Source organism: Oryctolagus cuniculus, chromosome 1 (assembly GCF_964237555.1).
Source record: "Oryctolagus cuniculus chromosome 1, mOryCun1.1, whole genome shotgun sequence".
Classification (NCBI taxonomy): domain Eukaryota; kingdom Metazoa; phylum Chordata; class Mammalia; order Lagomorpha; family Leporidae; genus Oryctolagus; species Oryctolagus cuniculus.
Genome location: NC_091432.1, coordinates 142,098,926 through 142,125,662, shown reverse-complemented (window position 1 = coordinate 142,125,662; position 26,737 = coordinate 142,098,926). Strand labels below are relative to the sequence as shown.

General features: G+C 53.2%; 1 protein-coding gene across 3 annotated transcripts in view; it reads right to left on the bottom strand.

The window, feature by feature from the left end:
• Window positions 1-429: 429 nt before the first annotated feature.
• PTCH1 (patched 1) overlaps window positions 430-26,737 on the bottom strand; it is a 64,808-nt gene continuing 38,500 nt past the window's right edge. For all 3 annotated transcript variants that reach the window (XM_051847163.2, XM_051847159.2, XM_051847169.2), the window contains exons 13-24: window positions 23,813-23,931; window positions 22,888-23,290; window positions 22,300-22,609; window positions 17,617-17,759; window positions 15,700-15,883; window positions 14,156-14,436; window positions 12,140-12,277; window positions 10,256-10,398; window positions 6,750-6,849; window positions 5,949-6,200; window positions 3,944-4,505; window positions 430-3,196 (exon numbers count right to left, since the gene is read on the bottom strand). In XM_051847163.2, the coding sequence (XP_051703123.2) occupies window positions 3,945-4,505; window positions 5,949-6,200; window positions 6,750-6,849; window positions 10,256-10,398; window positions 12,140-12,277; window positions 14,156-14,436; window positions 15,700-15,883; window positions 17,617-17,759; window positions 22,300-22,609; window positions 22,888-23,290; window positions 23,813-23,931 (2,634 nt within the window). In that variant the 3' untranslated portion in view covers window positions 430-3,196; window position 3,944. The remainder of the gene's footprint in view (window positions 3,197-3,943; window positions 4,506-5,948; window positions 6,201-6,749; window positions 6,850-10,255; window positions 10,399-12,139; window positions 12,278-14,155; window positions 14,437-15,699; window positions 15,884-17,616; window positions 17,760-22,299; window positions 22,610-22,887; window positions 23,291-23,812; window positions 23,932-26,737) is intronic.

Sequence of the window (26,737 nt, the reverse complement as noted above, 5' to 3'; positions counted from 1 at the left end):
ACACAATTTCCCATGTGCTGGTTCACTCCCGAAAGGCTGGGCTAGGTCAAAGCCAGCAGCCTGGAACTCCAGCCTGGTCTCCCACGTGACTGGCAGGGGCCCAAAGACTACAGCTGTCATCTGCTGCCTTCCTAGGTGCCTGAGAAGGAAGTTGGATTGGAAGCAGAGCAACAGCTGGGACTCTTCTAACAGGCTGATATGGGCTGATGGTGCTGCAGGTGGTGGCTTAATCCACTGCGTTACAATTCCAGCCCCAAAGAGCTACCTACTTCTGAGGGATATTTTAGGAAGGTTTTCGGTAACAGGAACAGCACTGCCTTTGGGAGTTTCTGAAGCTGGCAGGATGCAACAATGGAGTTTACGACGGCCGGACACAGTGCCTGCCTCTATATACTACTTGAAAGAAGAAACATTCCATCAACAAAGACATAACCAACAAGTTATATTATTTTTTATTCATGTTAGAATTTCTATCAGTGTTTGAACATTAATATTTAGAGAGTTTGTACATTTTCACCTTCCAAGGTTTAAAATGAGAACCACACTAGGTCACACATGGGAACTAATCAACATTTCACAATCGCTTGGAATCTCCACTCGCTCTCACTCTCTTAACACTGTTAAACATGTGCTTCTGCTTGCTGTGGTTTACAATGACAAGTGTGCCTCACTCGTGTCTCAGCAAAGTTCCAGACATTATGGATTCATCACATATAAATTCTTTAAAAATATACTTCTGTCAAAAGACTTGATGACTACTATGTACACTACAAAAATAAATTTTCATATAAATAAATTATATGGCATACTTTTATCTTTGTAATTGAAATGACACAAAACTCATTCCCACCCAAATCGGCAGACAATGAGACCCAGTTTGAATATTTATTTCCTTTAAACTCCTTACTCTAAAAGCTACCATGAGTCCTTAATGTAAATGTCATATACTCTGAACTATTTAACATTAGTAAGCACTCTATACAAATAAAAATTCTGTTCAAACGTAAAACATAGCTGTAATAGTGTTTCCAATAGAAATAAAATCCCTGCATTTTTTGTTATAAACTGGCATGACAAATACTGTAGGAAAACATTCTTATGATACAAAATTATAAATATCAGCAAAGATTTTTTTAAAAAAATTAAAACATCCAAATGAACAAACGAGACAGACAAAATAAAACTACTTTAAAAAGAGAGTGAGCGAGCGCAAGAATTCTAGTTGCCGGCCAGCCCCTGAGTTCTCCCTTTGTCAATGTGACTCAAGGAGAAAGTACTATGCTGTGCAGAAATCAGGGGCCACATGAGCTGGTGCACCCCACGGGCTGAGCTCAGGAAAGGGGCAAGGGCATGCCAGCCCCGGGCGGGGGGGAAGCTGACTTGGGAATCTTGCATCGTCTCTCTTCTCCATGCAGGACTGCAGTTCTCTGAGCAGAGCTGGGTATTGGGCTAACACGGGCACCAAGCGAGCAGCAGGGGGGGCGGCTGGGGACCCAGCGTATTAGCGCACACACCTGGCAGCCCTGTTGGCTTCCAATCAGCATCTTATGGGTCGGTGGCGAGTATCAGGTCTGAGGTCACTATGCTGCTGGCAGTACTGGGGGCCCGAGGCCCGTGTCTTAAGATTTTTCGGTGCCTACCAGGAATTGCTGTGTGTGTGCGCTGCCTACAGTAGCTTAGGCTTCGGCTGGGGGTGGGGGGGCGCTCAGCCAGTCCCTCTGATTTCTTGGTGTTGAGACAGAAGGGGAGCTGAGCACCCATTGCTTGCCTGGCATTTGCTGGTCTCTGGCTCAAAGATGAAGAGCACCCAAACCCCAGAGGAGGAGAACAGAATCAATACAGAAGCAAATCTTGATGCCTGGCTGAGAGCCACCCTTCAGTGGGGTGCATGCAACTAGCACCCCTCAGATCAATCAACGCCCACCCAAAGAACACCAGGAGTGGTGAGAGGAGGGGGCCCAAGTTTCCATCTCTTTGGCAAGTGTGCACCCGCGACATCAACTCACGGAGAGAAGAGCCCCTGTGGAACTCACACCCTCCAGGCCTTGGGACCCTGGGTCACTGAACTGAACGCTCACTACCTACTAGAGGTGCAAACTGACCCAGAAAGCCCGGCTCGGCTGTCCTCTCTGTTCCAGAGAGGCCCGGATGAACAGAGCAGGTTTTGCTGTCTGGAGAGGAGGGCCAGCCTTGCAATCTGTTCTTAAATTGTGTGTGTGTGTGTATGTGTCTGTGTGGGTCCTGAGAGGGCCCCGACACTGCCAACTGCCTCATGGCCCCGGTCAAGGCCCGCTAGTTAATTCTCTGATGTCAGTGAAGACGGACGGATGTCAACTCTACCCCGAGGTTCCAACATCCATTGCACCACGGTCCAAGCTGGGGCGGCTGATGGCACCCAATGCCCTCGGGAGGTGGCACGAACATGAAGGGAGTCTGGTTTCTCCTGGGCATCTCCGGAGGCGGATGTTTGGGCCAGCGCAAAGCAACCAAGAGTTCCTGACTCTTGCAGGCTGATGGGGCGGAGCCTGCTGAGGGTTACAGACAGGAAACGGGAAGAAACAAACAACAACAATCCTCACAGTACAGTACATCGGGAGACCGCACACACCACCCCTGGAGAAGCTGCTGGATTTGACATGCTTTCTTCATATCTGCTCATCAAATGACAAAACGTTACCACGCATAGCGTGTCTGAAAGTTAACAGTAACATTTGATACTACCACAGGGTTGTGATATGCAAATTTAAAATATTTTAAACAGGAACCTTTACAAAATAATCCTATTACATAAGCAATATTTGCATAGAATTATACAGGTAAATTATACAATATTTAAGCAGCAGCAACATGCTGGAAATTGAAGACTAGGTTAAGCTTGGTTGTGGCACAGGGACCGACGCACAAACAGGGAGGGGCCCGCTGTGGCCTCCCCCCCTCCCTGGCCCCGCCCCCGCCCCAGGGGCAGGAAGGGAGAAACCCCAGATGGCGCCACTTTACACGCTCTGTCCTATATTACATGTGTACACCTCTTAAATATTTATAGAAATATTTCACAACATAATACAATCGGTTACAGTAACAGTGAACTGCTGTCTGGCCCTCGCGGCTTCTCCCTCCTGCGGCTCCAGGCAGTTCTGGAAAGAGGTGGGGGTGGGGCTTCCAATCTTTGGCCTCTTTGCTTCAGATTTTAACGACCCTTTAAAAGGAAACAAACAAAAAGAAAAAAAAGAGTAAGTACCAGGTGTACAGGTCCACGCTCATAAAGAACAGACTGGCCAAAGTGATGGATCTATGGCGCTGGGGATCCGGATGCCAGGAGGTGGGCTGGGCTGAGGGCATGGCAGGGCTCCGGAAACCGGATGACTGCTCAACCCCAGCAAGTGGTCCTCCACTTAGGATGGTCCCACTTAGGCAGTTTGCCACTTTCCTGGGTTTCTTGCGGGTGGTCTAGGCATTTCCTGCATTTGCAGGTTCAGGGAGCCTGTCCTGGCTCTTCAATAATAAAGACTTGTAAGCAGGGGCTGGCACGATGGCATAGCACATTTAGCTGCCACCTGGCAGGCTGGCATTCTACATGGACGCCAGTTTGAGTCTCGGCTGCTCTAGTTCCAATCCAGCTCCCTGCTAATTATAATGTGCCTGGGAAAGCAGCGGAGGATGGCCCAAGTGTTTGAGGCCCTGCCACCCTCGTGGAGACCTGGATGGGGTTCCAGGCTCCTGGCTCTTGGCTTCAGCCTGGTATAGCCCCAGCCTTTGTGGCCACTTGGGGAGTGAACCAGCGGTCGGTTTAATTACCTCTCCGCCAGCTCACAGTGGGGGAAAAGAAACCCATCTGGAGGTGGGCTGCTCCCCCTGGATGGCAGCTTGGACGCATTCCAGGGTCTGGTCTGGGATGTGCTGATGCCCCTGGGGGCCCCCAGCCGCCGGTTCTCGCTGCACGCACCTCAGTTGGAGCTGCCTCCCCGGGGCTGCTCCTCACACTCCACGTCCTGTAGCTCTATGACCTCCACCTTGGAGTCCCTCCTCTCACAGTGGACGTGGAAAGGCACGTGGGGATCCTCGAACAGCCCGTGGTCAGTCTCTGGGTAGCCCTCGTAGCCAGGGCAGAGGCCCCCTCGGGGGTTCCGCCCCGGTCCGGGCCCCGGCACGGGTGGGGGGTGCACGGCCACAGTCACGGAAGCAGACGCCGTCACAGTGGTGATGGGCTGGCGGTAGCCCGGCACGCTGCCGGCCCCCGCAGCACTCGCCGTGTTCCCGGGGTGGTGAGGGCGCGCCCCGTGGGGGCCCGAGCGGTCCCTGTGGCTGGGGCCAGCGTGCCCTTCAGTAGAAACTTCAAAAGCGTCTCTGCGCGGTCTGTAGGGGGGCGGCCGCAAGCCCTCTCTGGGGGCATCCCTGCGGGGTTGCTGGCTCTGCCGGCCGGGGGACAGGGGCCCTGAGTCCAGGTGGGGCTGCTGTCGAGGGTTGAATGGCGGGTGATGGTGATGTCGCGCTTCGGGATGGACCACCTGCAGAGGGTGAAGGCTGGTTAACACGGGCCGGCGAGGGGGCAGGGAGTCCCCCCGCCCACCCCGGCTCCAGAAAGCCCAGGCAAACAACAGTGCCCTTCGACCTACCAAGGAAAAACCCCTTCCTTGAACGACCTCCAGGCCATGGAAAGAGAGCTTTCTTTGGATCCTAGTCCCAGGCCCTCTCCCAGAACAGCTGGCTGGACACGTAGGGCTGTTGCCCATAAAAGCAGGGCTGTGGTCAGAGAGCATCCAGCTGTTCCCCTTCCACCATCTGCTACCCCACCCTGCTCCGTCTACCAGACCCTGAGCAAAAAAAACCTCCACCGCTGTTGGCTCTGGCAGGACTGCCTACACCTACACCGTCGGGCACAGTGGTGGCGGTTTCCATCTCCGCGAGCCACAGGACCCGAGCTCACGGGCCACGTGTGGCTGGCAGCTCCTGCACGGGCCAGTGCCCACGGCGCTTCCACCATCGGGCAGCGCTGCACTGCCCGACTGTTAGGAATTTGCTTTCTGGGTCTAACACAAAGCACGGAGCAACACAGCGGCCACGTCAATCACAAGGAGCGTGACCAACTTCAAAGTGGTTCAGCTTGTACCTATTTTTAGGCTCCTGCTGAACAAAAGCAGATTCACGCTGCAACTCAGCAGGCATCGTCATGGGGGGTGAGGGGAGGACAATTCGGGTTATTCAAGGAAGGGCTGCTCTGGCCTGGGACTGGAATACCCGTTTCCTGGAGGGACTGCAGGGGGCCCTCAGGGCAGCAACATGAGCCCCACAGCCTTCCTGGGTCTTCCGTGCGGAGTGCCTGGTGGTGGGGGTGGCAGCGGTGGGGTGCATGTACGTGTGCGTGTGCGTGTGCCCGCCTTGGGGAGCACGGGGTGCAGGAAAGGCTCCTGCTGACTCCCCAAACAACTGCGGGGTGTGGCTCTCAGCTCCTCTGCTCCCTCCAGCCACCTGGAATAGGAGCTTGGAGGCACGGAACCTTATAGGAAAATCTTAGAATAATAAGAAGTGAAAAATACAACAGAAACGAGAGGGGGAAAAAAAAAGCCAAGAGATTAAAACCATCTCTCTGCTGGTAATAAAAAAAGACACAAAAAAGTATCATTCTAAAACCATAGATGGTTGAGAAAAAAGGAGACAGAAGGGGTGAGGTGGACAGGCAGGCTTTACCTCTGGCCCTTGAACTCACACTGGATTGACCCCAAGTGACACAGAGCAGCCTCACCCCGCCCTGCCCTAGAGGGATCCCGGTGAGTTCACACCTTAGGAAGGAAGGTGACATTCTTATAGTTCAGGATGGTTCAAATGTTGGTGACGTCATTATGTATGTATCTACGCTTGGGCCACTCAGAGCGGGCAGGGGCTCCGCCAGGACCACCAGATCCATGGCCACGGGTGGGACGGACCCTCCCTCGTGCCCCAGGGCGACTTACCGTGGAGCGGGCGAAGACTGGGTTTTCCGTGGCTTCCACGATCACCTGGTGGGCGGGGCCCCCAGCGCCCCGCTCAGCCTCGTAGTGCCGAAGCTCCTCGCTGAGACCCGACACGGTCGTCTGGGAGCTGTATTCCGAGTCAGAGGAATCGGAGTTGTTGGTGTGGCTGGGGGGCACGGCAAACCGGACCACGCCAGGGGGTGGCTCAGGGGAAGGGGTGGGCAGTCGGTGAAGACCGTTGGCGGGAGACACCTGTTTGAGGGAATGCCACAGGAGAGGGGTTACGGCCCGCTCACCTGCTGGCCACACACCCCAGGTTCAAAGCACGGTGCTATTCGGGGGTCTGTGTGCCCTGCCTGGGGCCCCGCATTCCATGCTGCATCTGCCTCCCCTCATCTCTGCCACGAGAGACATCCTCAAGTCCCACGGCTGGAGCACAGGAGGCTGGATGTGCACTTTTTACTCTCTGTAAGCCCAGAGAGTCCTCTTGAAGGGGATGTTTTCATTGATGTGGACTCAGGCTGCTAACCGGTTGGTTTAAAAAAAAAAAAAAAACATACAAAATGAAGGCAGCCCTGTACCCCACCCCTCCCAAAGGTATTAAGTGGGAAAGAGGAAAAAAAAGAAAACAAAAAAAAACAACACAGAAAAACCCATCGGGATTGACTGAGACACTTCCGAAAGCCATAAACAAAGCAAAGGAGGAATGAGCTGTTCAGCATCTAAGTGCGGAGTGGCTCCAGGAAAGGCGGCACTCGGGTGGCCCGGGGACCGGACCTCACGACCAGCGTGGCTACTGACCTCAGGATACGGTCCAAAGAAAGACAAGAGGACTGGCAGCAAGACCAGTCCGTTGAGAACGCCCAGGATCGTCAGGATGGCCAGAACAGCAAAGAAATACCTGGAAGACAGAGGGGAAGCGGGAACGTTCGCTGTGACCGCCGGAAATGCTGCTGCCCGGGATCCACGCCAGTGCCCCAAATAAACACCACCCACTGTGCCGAAACCCGCCGCCCAGCAACGACTGCTGGGATTCAGCACGGGTGTGTGTGTGTGTGTGTGTGTAACCTTGTGACTTTCACTCCTACAGTCCACACCCCCCAGGCGTGAGTTCACAAAGGGAAGAAAAGAGAAACGGGTCTTAGGATCTGCTGAAACCTCACGGCACATAACTTATTTATGCCTGTGCTACAAGGAACACAAAAATATGGAATTGGAACCGAGTGGCGGAGCTGGGACTCAGCCTAAGAAAGGAGCACAATGCGGAGGCCCTGTGCAGTGGGAGGGGCCACCCCAGCAGAAGCAAACAAATGAAGCGAAGGGTGTAGAATTGAAACAATTTAGCGCAGGAGGAAAAGCCGGGCTGCTTCTGCAGGCTGCTAATCCACTGTGAAATGCCTCTGCATTTGAGGGCAGAATCTCTAATTAAGTCTCCGGCAGTATCAGGTGAGGCTGGCCCAACTTTCTGCCGAGAATTCTGTGAGTTCCGGTTTTAACCAAGTGGCTGCAATGGCGACCTTTTTTTTTTTTTTTTTTTTAAGACCACAGGAACCAGCTTTTCTGCAAAGCAAATGCTCTGCCCCTTCTGTGGGAGCCGGGGGCATTGTGCTGGGTGCGGGCGCTGCACAATGGCGGGGCTGCTCCGCGGGCCGAGCTTTTGTGGAACAATTTAGCATCTCTGAATACTCTTGTTTTGCGTCAGCCAATTCAAACATAAAGGCTGCAGCGCCGTGGCACAAGAGGGGCGCGCACAGGGAGTTCTGCTTTCCCACCGCTGAGGGCTAAGGTCTGGGACCCGTCACGAATGCCAAGGTGAGCCTGTCGGCCAGGGACAGCGGCTGGTGCACGCGTTTCTGGAACTAATGATTTCTAGCGCAACGCTGACGGAAGGGGCCCCCGGATGGAGGAGAGAGGCTTAGAATATTCTGGGAAGATATCTGTCTGTTAATAGTCCTCTGGGATCATAAAACGGGACAGACACCCAACTGTGCCATGTCCATGTGTGCTTCGCCACTACATGAAAGCAGAGAGGATCCCTGTAAAAATACAAATACCTCACAGCTATTGTAAACACCAGGAACTTCTGAGCTACATTAGTATAAAACCAAGCAGCCAACGTCTTGCACTAATGTAAACTGCTGGAACTTTCGGCGGAGGCATTAAGACATTTGCATCCCATCCATCTAACCTTAGCATAAACAGACCAATTAGATTTCTGACGGCTTCGTGTATACAATGTCTGCTCATTTGTTGGACCTCAGAGAGGGCTTTATCAGGTTAATCCATCCTGTTCTAGAAAACGGGAAGCCCTTTTAAGTGCCTTACACAGGAATCAAGGTATCTCTGGAAGGCAGCGAGCAGTTGCTGGAGAGACGAGAGCCCTGTCTTCCAGGCTGCTGGCCGGGTGGCTCCCTGCCACCCCTCCCCGCAGCTCGGGCAGCACCCCAAAAAAGGCTGCGCCAGATCCTGACCGCATTGCTGAGCTCCTGAATCGCCTATGGCCTTGTCTTTCCCCCAAAGGCCACAAGCGACACAGAGGGGCACGGGGTCCTAGCAGCTTGCTGTCATGCGGCTCCGTACACGTGCACTGGATGGGAAAGTGACTCCGCAAGAGAAACCCTGGTACATATGGGACCTTCCCACCATGAAGACCAACACGAATGTCTGAGTAAATGTAGACAAAGGAAAAGGCAGAGTCAATGGAGGGTTTCCAACAACAGACCAAAACCTGCTCCCAGGTCAGGCAACCATCCACTCGGGATTGGCAAACCAGATTTGACTAATTGGCTTGTTGACTTATCAGTGGTCTGTATTGGGTGGCGCACTCTGCCCCCCCCCCCCCACGAATTCCCACTGGGGTAGGAAGGGGGCCTTGATGGTTCATGGGGAGGGACATCATAGTTTGCAAGGTGCTGGGCTACACTGCTGTAGCTATTCCACCGCTTAATTCACCCTGCACCAAACCTCAGGGAGCAAACCCTGGCACTCATTCTAGAAGGATGAAATCCCACAACGCTGAATGGCCCAGTGGGCTGTGCCATCCACCAGCCAATGGACTGGGCTGTTCTCTGTGATCAATAAAACGTGGTGAGACTCTTGGTTCAACTCCTTTACACATGAAGATCAGAGGTGTGTGCCTCCCTCCCTAGCGGCCCCCAAAGGCACAGACCAGCGTCTCCTCCCAGACTGAGGCAGCCCAAATGAGCCCATCGTCGCTGACATCTGGGTCTGCCCTGTCGCGGTTCTAATTCTGCATTAGCTTTCACTTCTACATGATCTTGACCTTGCCTCTCCACAAAGCAACAGCATGCCAACCCAAGAGTGGCTGTCACACAGAGTGCCAAGGCTGTTCAGAGGAGATGGTCTCTTGTCTGGCAGTTCTCCAATTCTTCCCAAAAGGAAAACTCACTCTGCTGATAACATCACAAAGTCACATCCTTCACTACATCAACCAGAAAGACCTTGCCTTGAGACTCAAAGACAAGTGTCCCAATTAACCTGGCTTCCCCCAAATGGACACCAAAGTCAAACGCTCAATGCTTCTCAAATCTTAGTGGGGACTCAAATATGAAATCTGGGTACATTATCTTCCCTCCTTATTTGTTAAGAATTTATTTATTTGAGAGGCTGACAGATAAGACCTCCCATCTGCTAGTTCATTCCTCAAATGCTTGCCAATGGCTGGGGGCTGGGCCAGGCTGAAGCCAGGAGCCAGCAACTCAGTTCAGGTCTCTTATGTGGGTTGCTGGAACCCAACCACCTGAGCTCTCCCTTGCTGCCTCCCTGGGTGAGTGCTGGCAGGAAGCTGGAACTGGGACAGAGCCAGGACGTGAACCCAGGTGCTCCGATATGGGATGCAGCTGTCCCACACCAGCAACCTGACTGCACTGCCCCTACCTTCAATTTCACTACAGGTGACTGTTTTAGGTATTTGCTAAGTTTTTCTTCCTAATGTTCAGAAAGGGACAAGACAGAGGTCAAATTCAGTCAATTAACAAGAACCCCAGTCATGTCTTTGTGCACCTAATTCAACCAATGATGGGAGGGTTGGCGATCCTCCGGCTTGCTTCAAGCCATAGATCTGCTTGTGCTGCTGGCCCTAAACTGTCCGTCTCCTGTCTTGTTGAACAGATCCTAGGAAAAAAATCTTGTCTTTGTGCCTCTCAGCATATTTCTGAGTTAATGAATTCAGAAGGAAGCGATCCCAGTGAAGAGCTGTCACAATCTCCCAGACACAGAAGGAAATAAGCAACAGCAGTCACACAGCGGAGAGCGGCGGTGTCTGGCTCCCCGACACTCCCACTTACCTGACAATGAAATCAAACTCCGACCCCGCCAGCATCAGCACCCCCAGCAGAGTGGACACGGCGCCGTCCAGGACCGGCGCGAACATGTGCTCCAGGGCAAGCACAGCCCGGCGGTTCTTGTCCCCGATGGCGGTCAGGAAGGCCTGTGACCCAGAGTGGGGAGATCAGACGGTCAGCGTTGTCGTCCCTGCATGCAGGAGCCTTCTCACACCTCACCACCCAGCTCTTGGCTGGCATCACCGGGACTGTTCAACTGGCCGAATGAAGCTTCCCCCGAAATGACCTCATTTTCCACGAACTTCTTGAAGACCTCCTGTATGTCCTCACCGTTATGCTAACTAGGAAAGGAATTCCTGTCACTGTTTCCAACAAGTATATCTGTAGTACATTTAAGCACCACAGAGGAATCCTAAGGAAAAAAACTATAGGACTGTAAAAGTTGCTCAAATCAAGCTTGTCCCAATAGCCAGTATGAGCTTGCTAGAGTGAGCGCTGCTGTGACAGGCTGTTGGCTGCAGGGTGGAACCCAGGGCCACTGCATGTGAGCTACTGTGGAAACAAACCATCACCTTGTGTGTCATCTTCAGACCGGGAGGCCGGAAGGACCAACAGGTGCCTGTCCTAGAGTGCACAACGTCTATGTCGCTGAAACAGCAAACTGGCGGGAACGCAAGCAGTCTTCTTTGCCAACCTCATTCCACTGTCTTAAGACCTCGGGAGAGCAGCAACTGCTCCCTTGAAGTGCAAAATTTCACGAATAGGATTTCACGTCCTGTATGTGGCTAGTGCTCTTCCGGGAGTCCAGCAGCTCGAAGTCTGAAGACCATGGTTAGCCCGTCCATCATAAAAATCTGTTCTCACACAGCCCTGTCTGCAGATGGTACCTGCTTATGGACTGTTAACTCATGCGGGACTATTTCCCTTTGCGGAAGAAATAATATCAGTGTTACGTGTTTTCTAAGCTCTAGGCTGGTAGATTAAACAACAACAAAACAAAAGGCAGTGCTAGAGATGACAAAAGCAACACTCAAAGTAATTTGGTCCAAGTCCAGACGATGCTAGGTTTCCTAGCTGGGGCATCCCAGACACCATATTTATTATTATTACTGAATGCCCACCAACAACTCCATGTACTTAGGCTTCAAGCACATCTGTAGATGGACATAACTGACATTTACATAAATTACATGTACATTATGAGGCTTTGGATAATTCTCTGATAAATACATCCCATGTGTCTGTCTCTTAAAGAAGCCTCCTGAAGTTAAACTTCCTCCAATAAAGCATTCGCAATCAATGTGGAGAGAGAGCGCGAGAGAAACCACTCTTGTTGAAAGCACCGCTAGTTCTCTCACTCTCTGTTGTCATGAACTGCAAGGCTGGGAGGTGGAAGGAGCTGGGTGGGCTTGGGCAGCAGAGCCAGCTCTTCAGCCTTCGCTCACAGGCCCGAGGGGACTCCCCTGGCAGCCAGCTCACCTCCCTGTCAAGGCCGTCCCCACCAAGTCTGAGAGTGTGGTGTTGGTCTAGCCCGGCTTCATCACTGGCTGTCAAAGCGTGCATGGGCACATGCACACTCCACATGGGATCTGTTCTGGGAATAAAGTCTGCGAGCTCAGGACCCAGGGTAACGTGAATGGTGGCCAATACCCAATGAGTCGAGTCCACACTGAGGACAGAGCCTACAGCCGGAGAGGGCCAGTGACCTGCCATGCGCTTCTCCTTGGACTGCCTGAGAGAGAGAGACCCAGGCACGTGACTCCTGTGCTGTCTGCAGCCCCTGCACCGGGACGCATGGGGCTTCGGGAAGGGTCCCACTCGGAGGCTAAGATAGCTAGAGGAGATGCCGCCCTTTCAGCCACTTTTTGCAGAAAGTGCCGTCCATACCAAAGCAACGTGAACGGTGAATTCCACTCCTATGCCGACAGACGCGATCAGGATGACCACGGGCACGGCGCTCAGCTTGATGCCGATGAGTCCCATCATGCCAAAGAGCTCGACTGTCATCAAGGCCAGGACCATCACCTTGGAGAAGACACACAGGGGTTAGTGGGCAGGCAGCAGGTTCTGCACCCAAGGGCAGGTGTCCGAGTACCAGGGTGGCCTCCTGTGAGGTGGAGAGCAGAGAAACACCATCAGTGGCCCCAGCACTAACTCGCGTTGACGTCTGACAGCTGTCTTTTCCTAATGCAACTTCCCACTGGGAAGGGGCACCAGGACAGCCAACTGTAAGGCGGAGGAGGAGGAGGAGGAGGTGGAGGAGGAAGATGAGGACATAATGGCAAACAGTCTGTCCAGTCCACAAAGATATTTCAAAAACATCATGGAAAATAGAACGCTTTGTTTTGGGGCAAGCATTTGTTGAATGGAAGGAACCCATTTGCATGCACCCATCACATGGCTTCCAATTTCATACACAGTCAGCCTTGTGCCCTGCTGGATTCCACTTCCATGGATTCAACCAACCATGGATGGGGAATAGCGAGGAAAAAAAAAATCACACCTGTACTGAACATACACAATCATTTTTCCCCCTTGTTGCTCCCTAAGTAATACACCTGTTTACACTGTGGTAGGTGTTGAGAGTAATCCAGAGACCACGCAGTATGCGAGAGGACGTGCTCAGGTTCTCTGTCATTTTCTAAGAAGGGACTTGCATGTGTGCAGATTCTGGTACCCGCGGGGGGCCAGGAACAAGTCCCTCCTCCTCACCCCGACAGCCATCAGCGGATGAGGAGCTGGAGACAACTGGTCACTAGAGATCAGCCATTAGAGATCACTCTACAGCTCCTGGCTGGCTTGAGCATTCAGAGCACGTGGGTCGGATGGGGCGTGGAGGAGTTCTTGTGGGTAAAGCAGTTTGGCTTTTAGTGGGAGCCCGCAGGTGAGGTGGACATGAGTGGGGAGCAGGTTCAGGGGGGCCAGTAAGAGCTCGAGGGGCTGGAGTACAGGGATCTGGGGTGCAATTTGGGCAAACCAAGTAAACCCATGTCTCAGCTGGAGCTTCTGACTTTGGTGTTCGTTGGGAAACTGTGGGGAAAGAGAAAAACCTGGGAGGTGGGATTGCTCTGGTCAGTAGGCAGAAGTAGGGGGAGGGGCCAGACAGAAGCCCATCTCCAGCTAGCTCTACATGGCAGAAGACAAGGAGCGGGTGCTCCTCGCTCCTCTGCAGCAGGGGGACGATACTGAGAGATGGACCAAAGACTTGCAGATTAAACATTCACCTGCCAGTGTACCTGCTGCACAGAGTTACGGTGTGAAAACAAACCCTGCGCCCTGCTTCTATCCTCCTGGCGTGTTAAAGACCATACCACAGGTCATGGGACGGAAACACTGCCATGGCTTTGTCGGATGCTAAGACACTGACTTCCGGTTTGGCAGGAAGCCAAAGTGCAGGTGAGTGACAGCAGCACATCACTTCCCCGCAGGAGCTAAAACACACACTGGGCACCCGAAGCCCACTTCCTCCGTATCCCACTGTCCTGACTGCTATGTGCCCTGCCCCGTGAGACAGGCACGACCCTTCTACCTATTCTTAGGTCTGGAAGGAGGTCACAAAATGACACTTTCAAACTTAAAAAAAAAAAAAAAAAGAGAGAGACGTTTGTGTGTTTTTATTTAATACATGCTTGGAGCTGTTATGGAAAGTGTGCTTGAAAAACTCCCTATCTTCCACACAACGGTTTTAGAGCTGGGGATGGGGGAAGGGGGGCGCAAGCCCAGGGCCATCAGACACTCCACCTTCACCACGAACCTCGCCACCCCCCGGTAGAATAAATACGTTACGGCTGATGCAATCTATACCCGCCTCCAGAGGCCCAGACATAAACAAAAGTTCCCGGCTGCAGAAAGAGCTATGCTGAAAGGAATGCGACTTCCACAAAGATCCTTCTAATAACTCACAATGATCCCGGCTGTCCAGGGGTTCAGGAGGAAGACGGCGCACACGAGGAACGTGCAGGCCAACACCACGCTGATGGACAGCAGCAGCCAGTGGCGCAGCCCGATGTACTGCTCCCAGAAGAGGAAGGGGTAGCCGTTGGGGTAGCTGGACAGGCCCAGGCTCGTGTAGTTGTTGCAAATGGCTCGCACTTTCTCGATCGCTTCCACAAAGTCGGAGGTGTCTCGCAAGCCGTTGAGGTAGAAAGGGAACTGGGCGTACTCGATCGGTTCCGCGGCAGGGACTGTGCGGAAGAGACGTGGGGGTTAGCAGGGGGAGGGAGGGAGGGGCCTCTCCCTGGGCACCGCCATGGAAAGCAACCTGGCCAGGGGCTGCCCCACTTCTTTAGGCAGGAAGGGGCTATACCCGAGGCCTCAAATTTGCAGAGGGGGTGCTGGGGCGTGGGGAGCCTGTGATCCGTACATTTTTCCTCCCCACCTTTGATCTTCACCACCCCAAAGCACTGTCTTTTAGTGGGGGGGGGGTGTCTAAACTCAACTTAAATTCCAGGGAATTTTTTTCCCCCTTTTTAAGCGGGGGCAGCGGCTGCTGCACTGGCACACACTGTTTCCCTCGATCGCTTACAAGGGCAAAATGGATCGAGAGTCATGCTTTGCCGAGAAAAGCGCTTAACTTTCTTATCCTTTTAGTGAACACATAAACTTCAAGCGGCCGTCCATGCTTCTTTTCTAATGCGATGCTAAGTCTTCGGCAACAGCCGCAGAAATCCTCGTACAACAAGCATTTAGTTACTGCCGCTGTGTGTTCCAGACCCTTTGGGGTCATTGAGTTGACTTGCTAAACATGATTTGCCCTATTATAATCTCAACTATAAATTTTCATTAAGACACGTCTTGGCTGCTTGCCACAAGGCTCTGGGCTTTAGATGCCGGGGAGCACAAGTCGCTCCGGCTCCGGCCAGGTCTGCAGAGAGGGACCCGTGTTCCTGGCCACAGCGTGAGCTCCCACCACCTCGAACCTAAGTGCAAAATCAGACCCACACAGAACCACCTCGCCAACTCGGGTCGGAGACGGGGAAGCGGACGCGGTGGTGTATACAGACTTTTCCGCTCCCAGTTTAAACAGCCCTGACAGACTACAGGTGCTTGGTGGCTTATGGGAATGACCCAGTGTGCCAAAAATCCCTTCAACACCAGGGTTGACAAAGTTAAGATAAACACATAATCCCCGGCGATAAAACTCGGCAATAGCCGAGTAACAGTCGACGTGGAGGCGGCCCCGACGTTCACACGGAACAGCTGGGAGTGAACTCTACAAAAGGAGATTAGAGACTGCCTTTCTCCACCGTGATGGAGCGCGGGGTGTATTCCATTACACATCCTCATCTGTCTCCCCGGGGTTTTAAACCCAAAGAAATATATTGTGCTGTTTACACTTTTGAACTCTGGGCAGTGTCAGGGGCCAAGGGCTGTGGCCCAGCGCTGCAGGACGGGGGCGGAGCCTCCCGAGGGCCGCCCCGCCCCCGCCCCGCCCCCTTCCCACTTACTTCTCAGCCTGGTTTCTGGCATGTAGTCGGCTTTGTCGTGCACCCACTCGGGCCGGTGCGGCCGGATGTTGGCCTGGGAGGCGGCGTACGCCACGGGGTCGTTGCTGACCCAAGCCGTCAGGTAGATGTAGAAAGCGCTGGGGTTGATTATGCCATCGGCATCCACCAGCCGCTGTTTCGTCAACTGCCAGAGGGGGGGAAAAAAAGGGAAGCCCTTGAGAAGGGGGCACTCACGTGTCCGACGGAGAACAGAACGCCCACTGTGTGGAAGGCTCGGGAACCCCGCTCAGAACACCCTCCACGGCTCCCGAGACCCGCTGGGTGTTTCTAACAAACACACCGTTTCTGCAGATGGCCCCGGGAACCGGCCGAGGCAATTAAACCTGAACGCTGAAAAGACCGAGCGCAGCCAAGGCCGGGAAGGAACAATCTGGAGAAACATATTTATAGGAAGGGCAGGGGACAGAAAACCTGGCAAGATTCCCCATCCGCGTCTGTGTGCAGTTAACCTCTTGTTAACACTGAAGGAAATACCGCCCAGTAAATGGAGGAGAGCTATAAAAATAAAACAACATCTGTATAAATTTTGCTAACACTAGCCTCCTATGACCTGTGGATTCGAAAAATGCCCATCGCCACGGAGTGGAAGAGGCTGGCGGTGGGGAGGGGGCCCAGCCGGGGTGCTGCCCGGTCCCCCACATGGGCCAACCACATTCCCTCTTGCCGCAGGTCCCGGGAGCCGTCTGGCTGAACGTGTGTATATATTTTATACACACAGAAACATTTTTTTCCTGTTTACTTTAGATTCAGGCCTGGTTCCAACGCTTATGGTCTTTTTTTTTTTTTTTTTTTTTTTTTTAAACGAAATGAAAAACACCAGTGACAGCAGTTAATAGAGAAAGAGTGAAGTTAGAGTGAGCGAGCGTGGAGGAGCAGGAGACTGGATTTCAGGGATCTGGATTCAATTAATCCCCAGGATACATAACAACTGTATGTCTTCAAACCCTCTCTGGAACGACGGAGCACAGCTCACGGCCTCTGTGCGCGCCCGCGCAGCCCTCTCCCGCCCAGGCCGAGGACTGGGCTTGGCCCAATCACACAGGTCCCTGCCGCCCCTGGCCCCCCAGCTCCAGCCCACTCTGGCCTGGCAGGCAGGCTCCTCTGCCCACACACTTGTCAGAACTGACAGCCTGCTGCACACTGCTATAAAGCCCGGCGTTTCACACTCCATAATAACTCCCAACAATGTACTTTGTAAATCTGTCACCTTGAATGCCAGCGAGAAAGGGGAGACAATAAACAGAGCTGCAGAGAAGATCATTAGCATGACGGTTTTGTGCCTGAAGGTGAAGCCAGCAGGCTACAAAGAGCGGGAGGGAAGTGTGCACACACACCCCTGGCCAGGCCCCAGGTATCTAACGTTAATACTGGGGTGTCAGTGCTCCTGGGTTTCCAGGAGCTGAGCTTCCGTTTGCCCCCTGGGCCAGGGCAACCCAAAGGAGTCACTGGCAGAACCTCTCTCATCTCCCAGCCCAGGTTCTACTCGTGCAGATGACGGCCACCTGCCCAAGTCAGAAGGCCTGCAGGAGCAGCTTGCCGACGACGCCAGGGTCAGCACCACCACTTGAAGGAACAACATACAAATAAATCTCCAGGAGCCTGCACCAGTTCTGCTCTGGAGGTGGGGAACCCGCCCACCCCTCCTCGACAGAGGGGCCGAATGAGGCGTCCTGGCTTGCCCAAGGTCACACACTTCGCTGGGGTGGGATGAAGTGAGTCAGAGCCAACCCAACGCTCCTGGCCCCGGCCTGGGGCCCCCAGGGTGCCAGGCTGTGGTGCAGCAGCTGCCGGCCCGCACCCTGCCCCCATCTCCGCCCCTGGCCCCGGCAGCTCCCTCGGGGTGCAGCAGGAAGGTACCTGACTGATGTCGATGGGCTTCTCGCGGCTGCCGGTCTGCACCAGGAGCTTGTAGGCCAGAACCCCGTCGTCCGATCCGTTTTTGTAATTGTTCGGCATGATTCTGCCTGTTTCCCAGTCACTGTCGAACGCATCCTGGAGCCCTAGGAAAGGCCGATGTGTGGAATCCATTACAACTCGGAACCACAGTGACCCTGGGGCTGATGGTGGGGGCCGCAGGCGGGACAGGGGACCACTGGCCATCCATCAAAGCCCTCTCTGGATTCTACTTCCACTCCAACTAATACGATTACATTTTTCGTGAATGAGTTGCAGGTTGCTAATCATCACTGCCTACAAGGGGTGGTGGTGGGATGTTTGTTTCTAGGAAACAAATGCGCGTACTTTAGCTTCAAAAAAAAAAAAAACAAACCTCCCCTTGATTTCCGGCCACGCCTCTTCCAGAGGAGAGCGAAACGCACACCGGGCTCATTAACCGCGTCATGCCACAAAGGGTGCTAAGCCACTGGCTCTTGCACACAACCAGAAATTCCACTCGGAGGGGAGGAGAAACCCATCCAGGCTCCCGACTTCAAACAGCCCCTCTGCAGCTTCTGGAGCCCAGGGTGAATTTGTTCCATCTGGTCGGCTTGTGGAGCTAATACACGCTGCGGGCCCCGCTGCCAGGTTGTGTAAAGATCACAGCCAACACCTCTTCGCTCAACCGTTCTCTTCCTCTCCGAGGAGCGGGAAGGGAGGGATCCTGGGGTATGTGTACGTGCGTGCGTGTGTGTGCGTGTGCGCCCGCCTTGACGAGGGGCAATCCCTCACCGGGTTAACTTGGATCAGACGCAGAACAGGAAGCCACAGGCCAATACAAGGAGGCTCTGTGAGAACAGATGACAAACCGCAAGCCCCGGGGAGGGTGGGGTGGGGAGTGCTTTCTGGGCTGGGGGATGGGCGAGCCCACCAGCCCACCACACACAGCTGCGCTTGGGCCCTGTAATCAAAACCATCATCACAGACGGTTTGGCTACAGCTGTAAAGAGATAAGCGCATTGGAAGAGAAAACAGGGCCCTGGTGACCCAGCCCTAGGGTCTGAGTGCCGGCTGGGGCGCACACTCCCCACCCCCACCCTCCCGCCTCCCCCAGCCCCCCTGGCCTCGCCAGCCGCCTCCCAAGTAGAACCCCCAGGCCCCGGCGGCTCAGGAAACCACAGCGTTTGAACAAGCTGTACATGTATGGCTTAGGCATGGCTGGTAAGACGGGAGAAGGGTTTATTTCATTTCAGGACATGCCTTGGGTGACTTCAAAGACAAAAAAAAAAATCTGGCTGCTTTGGGCTCGGCATGGTTAAGCTCTTAGGGTTGGAGGCGGGGGAGGCTCCTCCTTCTGTCTTTTCTTCCCGCTGTGGGCATGATCTTTAAAAAAAAAACGAACAGTTTGGGGATGCGGCTGGTGGGCTCCAGGGTGGAAGGAAGCCCCCAGTTCAGGGGGCAGGGTGGGGAGGGACCACCAGCACAGCGGTGCTCCCAGCCCACAGCTAGCCTGTTTCTCATAGTGGGGCCTGCACACAGCCGCACTGAACAGATGTCATTTTATGACCCACAGTCTTTTTTTTTCCCCTTCTGTTTTTGAAAAAAAATAAACAGGAGAGGAGAAACAACCGCTCCCTCCCCCCAGACCCCTAAAAGGGAGGCCTGGCCTGTTTTCTTCTCCATAAAAGAATTTTCATCACTTCCTGATTTCCCTGGTCCTTTCTGAATCCCAAGGGCAGCTCACGCACAGAGAGCCCCTGACGATCCCATGAGTGGTTTTGCATTCCCACTCTACAGATGAGGAAACTGAGGCCAGAAAGGTGAGGTTCTGAAATGTCGGAGCTGGGCTTAAACCAGGCAGGCCGATGCCAGGGCTGGCACAAACTGCTCAGTGCCCCGGATGCACCGTGGTGCCCAAGAAGCACTCACTGACGACATGTACAAGCTTAACAAAGTTAACTCAGGCACCCACAACATCCGGGGCCAGAGGGTCCCCAGAATCCAAGGGCTGTTTTAAGGCATTTTCCAAGACTTTTGGGACACCACGGACTTGTCATAGAAAGGAAGAAAGACCAGAGCTGGATAGGGCAACCCTGCAGGCGACTTGGTCAAAACTCATTACCAACACGCTTCACTGCAGGTTCCAAGATGACCAAGAGCGAGCTCTCGACTTTACGCCAACATCCAGGACCTTGCAGGGTTATTTTCACATTTTCTGATCAGCGACAAGAAAGCTCAAGGGACAACAGGCTGACCTAGGTGCATGCACTGAGCCTGGACCCAGAACGAGAGGTGACCGTGGGCTGCCAGCAAAAGACTGCGATTCTACTCAGTTTACTGCAAAACCTTATAACCACAGCTGGAGCGTCTCTCATTATAAATAATGTGTACTAAAAACTAGTTTCTGGCATACAGTTCTGGCTTAAGGAATTATCCCAATTGTCCATTTTTTTTTTTTTCAAATGTAGGATCCTAAAGAGAAAATGTTCCTCCAAATTCCATTTGTGAAATTCAATGAGAAATATAAATGAATGGCATTTGCACAGGTGTACAGCATGGCTTTCTCCCTCTAACATCTTCTCATTTGCATGCATGGTCCAAGATGTCACACAGGTTATTTCTATGAGTGAACTCAAACACTGCTATGATGTTGATCAAGACCAATGAGGTGACACGGTTTGAATGGTGATTCCACTAAAAAAACCAAAGAGGCTTCCATCACTGAACCACCACTGGAAATCGTCTGGCAGGGAAGCTGACTCCAGGCTAATTTCTTCCTGGGAGGAAATGTTCACAGACCAAGCCAACCACGCAAGAAGCCTAAAGGATGGGTAAGCAGCCAAGGGCCCCCGGATCTGATCTGGGTGTAGGGAGTCCTGAGCACACAGGTCCAGTTGCTCCACTTAACAATCTAAACGTGATTCAAATGCATCTGAAAAAAATAAAAGGATTTTCAAGCCCAATCGCCACGTTGTTGGACTTGGGCCGCCAAGGGCCGGCTCTGGTGCTTGGGACTGGCGTCACCCAGCAGGTCTTTGTCACTGGTGGCACATTACTTGCATGATTTGGTCAATGAAATGAAAACCAAGGAATCTCTGGTTCTTTCCTGACTCATGACCCAAAAGCCATTGCTTTCAAAACTAAGTGTAAAAAAGTTAACACTTGGAACACATTCAAGTCAGTCTGATGAGCAGGCTGCGTGACGATAATCACGGCACACAATATTCTCTTCACCTTCCACCACACATCAGCCAAATCTGGCATGTACATTTGGAAAAAAAATCCTAGGAACCTTAAGTAAAGGCCAGATACCATACTGAACCATTTTTGGTCAGACTCAACTTGTTTGCCACATCATGCAAGCTCACATGGAAACTGCTTAATCTTTACAATCAAATTGTGTATTGACTTAAGAAAGACCAAAAAAAAAAAAAAAAAAAAGGGCACTTAAATCTGTATTTAAACAAGGCTAATTAAGTGGGAAATTAAGACAATCATTTGGATAATCTCAGCCAAAAAAAATGTTGGGGCCATAATTATTTGGGTATTCCAGTAAAAGCATCATTGCTTGAACTGTGTGGATAATTATCCCAAGTCTCTCCTTCACCGTGCATGTGTCAACACAGAATAAATGAACAGATGTTCTTGGAATCACAGAACACGTTTGTGTTCAGTCAGCAGTCAGGAGCGGATTTAGACAATTCTGTTCTTCTCCAGTTGACTAGCATTTCCTAGAAACGTTTCTAAGAGCAAGATAAGAAGCCAAGAAAGGCATTTAGGACAGGATTTGATGATTTATGACCTAATGTGAAGTGTGATCAAGCATTTATCAATTGACTTCACTTGCCAAATCCAAGATGGTTAAAAGGAAGTTGAATGCACACGATGGGCTCTGGGGTGACTGATAATGCAGCCTCAGTGTAGGTTCCTGGATTGTGACAAATGCCCCTTCTGATGGAGGACTGCTTATGGCAGAGGGGGGCTGTGCATGGGACAGATGGAGAGCGCTCCTTGCACTCAGATTGTACTGTGCACCCAAAACTGCTCTAAAAATCTAGTCTGTTCAAATATAAATGAGGGGCTGGCTTTGTGCAGTGGGTTAAGCCACTGTCTGTGACGTCGGCATCCCATAGTGCAGCACCAGTTCCAGTCCTGGCTGCTCTGCTTCTGATCCAGCTCCCTGCTAATGTGCCTGGGAAGGCAGCAGAAGATGGCCCAAGTACTTGGACCCCTGCCATCCATGTAGGAGACCTGGATGGAGCTCTTGGCTCCTGGCTTTGGCCCGGCCCAGCTCAGACTGCTGTGGCCATTTGGGGAGTGAACCAGTGGATGGAAGACCTCTTTTTCTCTATCTCCATCAGTCTGCCATTCAAATAGATGTCACCAAACAGGCCACCAGCCCGAAGGACAAGAGCAACAGAAGTCATTTGGCTCCTTATTTTATAACATGATTGTCCCCCCTTTCCTAACATGTACCCACAAATTCTTACGGAAGTTCCTGGGTTCCAAGCAACACTTGGAAGTCTGTGAAAACGTGTCAGCGTGACACTATGACCCAACACTTTAGTAACAGGGACAAAAGGAGCAGACGGAAGCCCAACGCACAACAGAATGCGGGGCGCTGTGGATGATGGCCGAGAGGCCCCACCCCGGGCTGTGTCTTACCCTGCAGCCAGTCCCTGAAGTAATGCAGCCACATTTTGGGAAGCTGCTTGTTCTCCTCCAACATGATGTACTTCACGTTACTGAAGCTCTTGTGCAGGTCGTACAGCAAGTGCTGGATGTTCGGGTAGTCGGCCTTCTGCGTGACCACGTACATGTTGTAGAAAGAGAAGTATTTGAACTGCGCGGCGATGAAGTCGTACTCTCTGGTCTCCCGAGGGACGATGTCTGTGAGGTCCAGCCCGTCCCTCACTCGGGTGGTCCCGTACAGGCTGACCCCCAGCAGGCCCAGGAAAAGGAAGATCACCACGACCTGCAACACAGGGAAAGGCACGCGGTCAGACCCCACAGGACCAGCACCGAGTCTTCCTTGAAGAGGCCGGGGTGGGCTCCGCACGGACACGGATGCTTGCTGCAGGAGACGGGACCCCTGTGGAAGCTGAGCTCACTCACACGGCCCCAACCCCTCAATGCACTGCGTCTTTTGGGAGGCACGACGTCGTTGATCACGCTTTAATGCATTTCCCTCCCTGAGCCACCTGCCGACCTGCTGGGCCGCAGGCAGACAGCAGCAGAGCCTCAGGCTGTTACCTTGGCTTTGGGCTTCAGGAGGAAGGGCGCGTAGTGCTTCTCCGCGAAAGACGAGAGCGTCCACTTGGTGCAGGGGGGCTCGAGGCAGTGGAGGCTGGAGTCGGAGAACTGGGAGAGCAGGTCCCTCGTGGAGCTAGTGCTCTCCGGGCTCTGGCAGCTCAGGGTGTCCTGGGTCACAGTGACAGGCTGCACAGAAATCTCGGAGCGCGGCTCGGCCGTGGTGTAGTACACGTGCGTGTGGGGGTCGTACTCGGTGCGGAGCTGGACGGTGGACTGCATGGTGATCTGCGTTTCGTGGGCGAAGCTGTGGCTGCTATAGGGTGGCGGGGGGCTGTAGCGCGTGCTGTCGTGGGCCTCGGTGTAGGCCTGCGGCTCCACCTGAATCACTCTGCTGACGCAGGGGCTGAAAGAAGGCGAGACGTGTACGTGGCGTGTGGACAAGGGGGTGTTGACACTCGTGTTCCATAGCTCTGGAGACTATCCTAGCACCAAACCCGGCAGGTGTCACCGCATGATCTGGATACAGATACAAGGACATCCAAGGAAGCCCAACAGACGGTGGCTGGGTCCGCGTTTGGCTCAAAGACGCCAAGCGATATGACAGTGAGTATGATTTCAAAGAAATCAAAGCAACACAAAACCACCCAAGGACTGCACGCTTTCTAGAGGGCTTGGCTGTTCTGCTGTGATCCAGAGAGATCTGAAAAACTCCCCAACAACTGGCGCCATTGATGCAGCTTGCAGGGGGCTGGGGCAAAGCCCAGGGACTCAGGTGTCCCATCTGGGAAGCATCCCCTGTCCTGGGTCTCCCCTGCTGCCGCCACATCTGGACACCCCTGTTAGCTACAATCCCTTCTCTGTCCACAGACCAAGGGACTGAGCCGTACCATGCCGCGTACCCAAGCAACAAAGCATGAAAACACACCTTGTGAAACAGCAGAAAATGTCCAGTCTCCTGTCTTCCCGGCGATACAGATCCATGCTGAGGATTGCAGGGAAGATGAGCAGGACCATGGCGAAATTGAAGACCACCACCACTGCAGCCTGGGAGGCGGAGACAGAGTTGAGAGGTCACCGCAACGCCGCCTTCCGGCCAGGGACCGCCTCCCTCCCGAGCTAAGTGGGGTTTCTCATCATTCTGCTACTCTTCCATCATCAAGAGACTATTATTTGGGTCTTTACAGGGACTGCACTGCTCCTGCCAACCCGACTTAACCCACAAAGTCAGAACACAGAGCATCCTCAAGATGCTGTAATTGAAGACGAGGCGAGACCTCAAGCAGCCGTGATTTTGCACTTGAAATTTTGGATACAGCTGGACCAAGCACACTAAAATATCCCTGGAAGACGTGAAATCCAATGTCCCAGGTGTCCCCTGAGGCTTTTAATGGCACATTCCACGGAGCCTCCGTGGGGCAGCCTGTGGGGGTGGGAGGCAGAGTAACACGGGAGGTCAAGGAGAGTTAAGCAGAAAGAAATTCTCGTGTGTGAGTTTTGTACGCAGAATAAGTAAGTGCAGATTCAAAAGTCACTCCATAACCTAAAATAAACATGGGCTCGGTTCTGTAGTGCCTTGGCAAGTCTCCTGCTGACCTAGTAAAAATTACAAAATTGGGCTGTTAATGGGGGGAAGGCGTCGGAGGACAGCTCAAAGGAGCATTCTGCTGAGAGACGCCCGGCAAAGGGAGAGGGCTGGAAAAATGGGACTGGACTGTGGGGGAGCCGAGCAGCGATCAGGACTGGCTTCGGCGCGCTCAAAACCCTCATGGGGTTTCTCAGTGAACTGCCCGGCCGTGAAACCTCCAACTGGCCAAGAGCGGGCGATCACTGGCACCCAACAGCATCCAGGCACAGCTTCGCCCAGGGCTTTCACGGTGACTGCGCGAGAAGCGCATGTTCAGGAACAGGTGCCTTTCTGTAGCTGAGGCCCTGCCCAGTGAACCAGACCATCTAAGAGCCGAGTCTCCAGCACAAAATCACCCAGCCTTTCCTCTTCATCTACCTTGAAGATCCCTCAGTAGTTATGTTAACGACTCTAATGGACGCAAGACACTTCGGATCAGGCTGACGACAGATAGCTGCGTAGGAATAAACACACCACTACAGTGACCAGGGAACTTCTTGAAGGGACAGAGACTTTAAAAACAGCCAGGGGGCTGGCACTGTGGTGTAGTGGGTAAAGCCACTGCCTGTAGCACTGCCATCCCCATATAGGTGCCAGTTCTAGTCCTGGCTGCTCCACTTCTGATCCAGCTCTCTGCTGTGGCCTGGGAAAGCAGTAGAAGATGGCCCATGTCCTTGGGCCCCTGCACCCACGTGGGAGACCCGGAAGAAGCTCCTGGCTCCTGATTGGCATAGTTCTGGCCGTTGCAACCAATTAGGGAGTGAACCAGTGGATGGAAGACCTTTCTCTCTCTCTGCCTCTCCTTCTCTCTCTCTCTGTGTAACTCTTTCAAATAAATAAATACATCTTAAAAAAAAAAAAAATCCAGGGCTTGCACTGGGAACTGGAGATGCAGAGGTAAGTAAGACAAGATTCTAATATGGCTAGAGCTATCAACAAAGTACAAAGAAAAGCCGGTCCCAGGTTGCAGAGCGGCTCAGATGGGATGAGGGAGCATGGCGGGGGTGGGGGTTGTAGAGGGGACGTTCCTGTGTGGGGTTGAGAGAGGACACAGCACTCAGGTGGGAGCAGGGGCAGGAGAGATGCCCTGTGTCCAACAATAAGGTCCATCTGGCTCAAGTCTCTCAATTCTGCTGGGACCTGAACCTCATCTGGGGAAGGTGAAGACGTGATGGGGCAGTGGGAAGCTGATGCAGGAGTCCCACGGCAACCAGGAGGAAGACCCTCACCGCTGCCGACTCTGTCCCCTAATAAAGACCCTGCGTCCCCAGGAATCATAGGGCTGCCACTGCTTTTCTGGTCGTAGAGGGGGCGTTGGAACGGATGCATGAAGGTTGCTAGGGAAGTTTAAGACGGCTTCTTTGGGGGCATTGGGGGGCAGGAAATAGTCTTTTTATGTTGGTCAGGCTACAAAATTGGAATGGGGTAGAACCCAAAGGCGTATTTGGGCAGAAGCACTCTGGGCTCTCCCCTCTGATGCTGCATCCGCGGTGTCCAGCATCACGTCATGAGTGCAGGCCCAGTGCTCAGGTCTAGGTTGTCGGCACACTCCAGGGTGAGGTCTCACGCTCCCCTGGCCTGTTTCTGATATTGCTACCCCCGTCCCCTCCCAGGTGTTGGACAGACAGTGAGCCAGCGTGTCAGGGGAAGCCCATTCTTGAGTAATCAGGACTCTGGGAAGCCATCTTAGAACACTCTAGAAATGCACAGTCAACAGTACTCAGTGTCTCTGTAAGGTGCTTACCTGGGCGAGCTTAGCGTACAGGGTTTCTAAGAGGCTACTGCTTGCAAGGACAACTCATGGAGTTTTTCAGAGCACCACACCATGGGATACCATGAAAGGAGGGTTTGCCTTGATGAGTCATCAGTATGTACTGAGAGGAGAGGAGAGAAGAAGGGAGAGGGAAAAGAAGAAAGGAAAGGAGTGTGAGCAGATGGAGAACAGAGCAGACCAAAGACAGGCAGGGGAAAGCGAGCAGAAGAGAAGGGGGAAAGCAGAGAGAGCCAGGAGACAGGGCCCCGCTCCTGGGAGACGCTAGAGCCAGGCCTCAACCCACAGCCACGGAGCAAGAGCCGCAGGTGCAGGGCAGATGAACCCCAGTGGGAAAGGCATTCTGGGGGTGGGCGTTTAGCTCAGGGGTCAGGACTCCCACACCCCACCCAGAGTGCCCAGGTTCCACTCCAGCCTCCTGTGAGTGCAGGCCCTGGAGGGAGTGGTGATGGCTC